Source organism: Gobius niger (assembly GCF_951799975.1).
Source record: "Gobius niger genome assembly, chromosome: 13".
NCBI lineage: Eukaryota > Metazoa > Chordata > Actinopteri > Gobiiformes > Gobiidae > Gobius > Gobius niger.
This window is the reverse complement of record NC_136864.1, coordinates 13,589,889-13,594,328: the sequence shown is the minus strand read 5'-3', so window position 1 is coordinate 13,594,328 and position 4,440 is coordinate 13,589,889. Positions and strand designations below refer to the sequence as shown.

Below are 4,440 nucleotides of genomic sequence, written 5' to 3'. Positions count from 1 at the left end.
TGGCAAATGGACATGCAAACCATCGTTCCGGGTTAAATGTAAATGATTTTTTTTTTTTTTTTTTCAGTTCAAGACCTGATCAAGAGGCGAAGCACTGTGTGATTGATCGGAGGATTTCACAGGCTGGCACCCCCCGACGAGTCTCGAGCGCTCAGGACGCACATGATTGGTCCGCCTCGTGCAGCCGCCGCCAGCGTAAGCGCCTCCTCTCATAAACTCCGTCAGAGCGCACGCACTTAACTTTTCCCATTACTCCCAAGACAAGCAGCGGATCGCTATAACCAAACTTCTGTCCGTCTTATGGCACGAGTCTAGTAGGTAAGTTTGAAAAATCTGCTGCTTCTTGTTTCTGTATCTTGACCGCGGACGCGCAGATGTTGGAACATCTGGGGTAGTGGCGCACCGCTGTGGACTCTCTCTTTTCGGAGTATAGTTTTATCGCCCTGTTAAGCCAGCCTCTCGCTCTTATCTGCTGAGGGTCTTATCAAACGGTTATCTCATTGCTGTGAAGACTTATTGCGTTTTGTTTCCTATCTCTACATGTGTGTATGTGTGCGCGCATTGGTGTGCACTATGTGGGAGGACAGTGATTTGACACGGATGGATCCTTCACCTCTTAAGGGCGCTTGATAGGAGTGATGGCAATCAGTGCGTCTTTATTGGACAGACAGAGCGCACGACAATGGCATGAAAATAATGATCTGATGTTTCGTTTTTAGCCTGTAACATGTCGGTGAAATTTAGTAAAGTGAAGTTTACGCAGAGGTTGCGTTCATGTTCAGATTCCGCTGATCGGGATTCGGGGTAAAAACGCATTTTTTCGTCTCTAAAGTTGGATCTCTCCTGTTGCAGGGTGGACTAGTCCCTGCGCATTACTTAACTCTTCCGTGTTTGGAAATATTCCTGGATGGACCTGGGCGAAAACAGCTGGTCCATGGTTAAGCGCGAAGTGTCCAGCAGCCCAGGGTCGCCGGCTGAGAGCTACCTGCCCGGTGACAGGAGGGACGGCCCCACGGGGGATGAGCTCCGGACCGCGGTGGCTCAAAGCGAGCTGGACGCGCTGAGCCACAGGCGACACTCCTACGTCCACTTCGGACACCACAACAACGGGCTGGGCGCGTCCGAGGACATGCCGCTGTTTACGGACTTAGACCAGGGCAGCAAACTGGTGCTGTCCGGGAGCTCGCACAAAACAGGCCTCCTCGTGGACCCCAGCGAAATGTACCAGACACTGGCCATCGCCGCAGCGCAGACGCCCTCCGGATACGAGTCCTCCTCGGGGGGTTACAGCATGCACTCCAGTCCAAACTCCCCTGTGTACGTGCCCAGCTCCCGCGTGGGGTCCATGATCCCGAACCTGTCGTACCTCCAGGCTGGTGGCACGCAGCCCAGCCACGTGTCCAGTCACTCAGTATGGTCCCAGTCCGCTCCCGAGAGCCCTTCTTACAGCACGGGTAGCCCACATGCGGCCAGCCGCTTCCATTACCCCCCCAGTCCGCCCATGAGCAACGGCACGTCCCGGGACACAGCCTACAGTAACACTCTGAACGTGGGCAGCAGGGACCAGTACGGCCTCTCCCGGAGCCTCAGCGGGACCTACCCCAGTCCTTACTCCCCATACGTGACCCCGCAGCTGTCTCAGCTCCCGTCACCCTGGACCAGCAGCCCCTTCGACAACACCATGCTGCACACGCTGCAGAGCAGAAGCGCGCCCCTCATCAGAGGCCCCAACGGAGGTGAGCTCATACCTACAAAAGGCTGCTCCTACTTTTTATGCTACAGCAGCCAATTGAAAGCTATTTTCAATTTCATGACATTATAAACTAAAACATAATATAATATAATATAATGTAATGTATTGTAGCATCGTTACATTATTTTCAAAATAAATAAAGTCATATGAAATTGTATATTTAGAAGCTACTGAACGAGTTATCTAAAATTACAGTATATAACCAGAACACGTTTTCTGTGTGTTTGTGAGATGTATTTTCTGGTTTCTAAGGCCTGAAGATTTGCCTCATGCAATAAACTAAACCTACATTGGCTGAATCATTTTCCCGGAAAGTCTTTAAATTAATGAAGCGTAATTGAGGAACTTTAGTTCGTATCTCAATGTACAAAACCATTATTATTATTTGCTCATGGCTATTTTCATCGCTCTTTCTGCAGTGTCCGACCTTCTGGACGACATGGGCGAGAGTCGGGAGTGCGTGAACTGCGGTTCTATCTCTACGCCGCTTTGGAGGCGCGACGGCACCGGACACTTTCTGTGTAACGCCTGCGGCCTGTACAGCAAAATGAACGGACTGAGCCGGCCGCTCATCAAACCACAGAAAAGGACGGTGAGTGATGGACAGTTGCATTTTCTGCATCACGACATTTTGCATCTATGCTGCGTTGTCTCTGCCAAAATCCTATAGTTAGGGCGACCTTGAAAATCATCCTTTAAAAATTAGAATCGGCCCATATTCTGAAATGTTAAATCCAAATTAAATGGTTTTAACATTTGTGAACTATAATGTTCTCCATCGATATCGTTAATTTTCACATGTGCTTTTACGCACACTTTACGCACGACGTTTTTAAAAAAAAATGCGACGTAACATGGCGTAACTCATTCCATTTATTAGTTTTACTCATGGCAGAGTTCTGTAAAGACCATACACAAGTAGATCTTGTGTTATTGTTGGGAAATTGGGTTTGAATGCACACAATGTGGGGATAATAGTGACTTTGGGACAAAGCGTCGACCTGTCAGTATTGCTTCCTGATGTAAAACACAAACACACTTGGAATAATCATAGTAATAGTTGTATGTTGTTTCATGTCACCAGTCGACGTCCAGAAGAATCGGCTTGTCCTGCGCAAACTGCCAAACGAGCACGACCACTTTGTGGCGCAGAAACGCGGAGGGCGAACCAGTGTGCAACGCGTGTGGCCTCTACACAAAACTACACGGGGTCAGTGTTAATATCTATTATGTCTTAAAAAATAATACTCAACAGAAGATTTCAAATGTAATATTGAAATTATTTTAAATATAATTGTGTGAATGCATTTTAATTGAGTGTAATGTAATTTAATTTATGACAAACATCACAGGTTCCTCGACCACTTGCCATGAAAAAAGAGGGAATCCAGACCAGAAAAAGAAAACCCAAAACTGCCAAACAATCCAAAGGCTCCTCTGGTCAGTCAGTGTTAATTATTGCTTCAAAAATGAAAGTGCCTTATTAAAAGTAATAAATCAAAGTCTAACATTTTAATTTTTTTATAGGAAGCAGTAACAACAATAACACTGTTTCCATGACTCCTACATCCACGTCTTCGTCCAACTCTGAGGACTGCTCCAAAACCAGCTCTCCCGCGGCACAGGTGACCATAACGCACATTCAACACGTATTCAAAATATACATCTCATTTATACCACAGAAATATGGATCACTCAGTATCTGATGTGTCATCAAAGAGACATCACAAAGTATTTATGTCTTATGAGTTAACACGGCTTTATGCAGTATTATCATTTACATCGCAATGATCCATGGAATAATTAGAAAGCACTGAAAATATAGATGTTAGTTATTATTATTATTATCATTATTATTATTATCATTATTATTATTATTGTTTAATAGTTCATTTACATTTTTAAACTAAAACAATGAATGTCCAAAGTGCATTTGAAATAGATTTTTCACTTAATAAAAAAAAAGCAAAGCCAACATTTCTAAACATACATTTTTGAATCTCTTTTTTTTTTTACTTATACAGATTTTTTTATTGATGTTGCATGTTTTTCATTCTGTTTTGCTCTCAAAATGATTAGTGATTACTTTTGCAGTGACAATAAAGACCTATCCGATCTCAAATCATTCGATCAACTAATTCCCCCCTGTTCTCCGCACAGGTCAGCTCCTCTGTCCTGTCCAGTTCAACGGAGGGCACTGTGTCGTCGGTGAAGTATTCGGGACAGGACGCCCTGTACACCAGCCTATCCCAGGACGTCTCCTCGGTGCGGGGCGAGCCGTGGTGCCCTATGGCTTTAGCCTGACCTCCCCCCCCCAACCCTCCCCTCCCTTCATGCCCCTCTCCCTTCATAAAGACTTTAATCCCTGGTCCAAGCACACTGTCATTCGGAAATATCCCGGAGCATTCGATGTTTCCTTCTTTGGAAGTGCCCGACTTTCTTCTCAAGCTGGGAATATCTGACTTCCAGATTTTGGGAATTTGGCCAGAATGATCAATTTTCTTGCTGTGGATGGCTTTTCAGGAGGCACTGGTATCTCTCTCCCATGCACATGTTCTCATACTGTACATAAGGGATTTTCTCTCTTGGACATCGAACGTGCCGTTTCAAGCACAACAACTTCCTGGACAAGTTATGCTTCTTCTCCCACAACTGGAATCACGCAAAGACGACTTTTACAAATCAAA

General features: G+C 45.4%; 1 protein-coding gene across 1 annotated transcript; it reads left to right on the top strand.

The window, feature by feature from the left end:
* Positions 1 to 268: 268 nt before the first annotated feature.
* Positions 269 to 4,113, top strand: gata6 (GATA binding protein 6). Its single transcript, XM_079569081.1, has 7 exons — positions 269 to 318; positions 853 to 1,736; positions 2,173 to 2,345; positions 2,838 to 2,963; positions 3,106 to 3,193; positions 3,281 to 3,378; positions 3,914 to 4,113. The coding sequence occupies exons 2-7, from the start codon at positions 908 to 910 to the stop codon at positions 4,055 to 4,057; spliced, it is 1,458 nt and encodes a 485-aa protein (XP_079425207.1). The 5' UTR covers positions 269 to 318; positions 853 to 907; the 3' UTR covers positions 4,058 to 4,113.
* The last annotated feature ends 327 nt before the right edge of the window (positions 4,114 to 4,440 follow it).

Coding starts and splice junctions, on each gene's coding strand:
- gata6 (XM_079569081.1), top strand. CDS start 908: ATGGACCTGGGCGAAAACAGCTGGTCCATGGTTAAGCGCGAAGTGTCC. Junction 2,346..2,837: donor TCAAACCACAGAAAAGGACG/GTGAGTGATGGA, acceptor TCATGTCACCAG/TCGACGTCCAGAAGAATCGG. Junction 3,379..3,913: donor CCAGCTCTCCCGCGGCACAG/GTGACCATAACG, acceptor TTCTCCGCACAG/GTCAGCTCCTCTGTCCTGTC.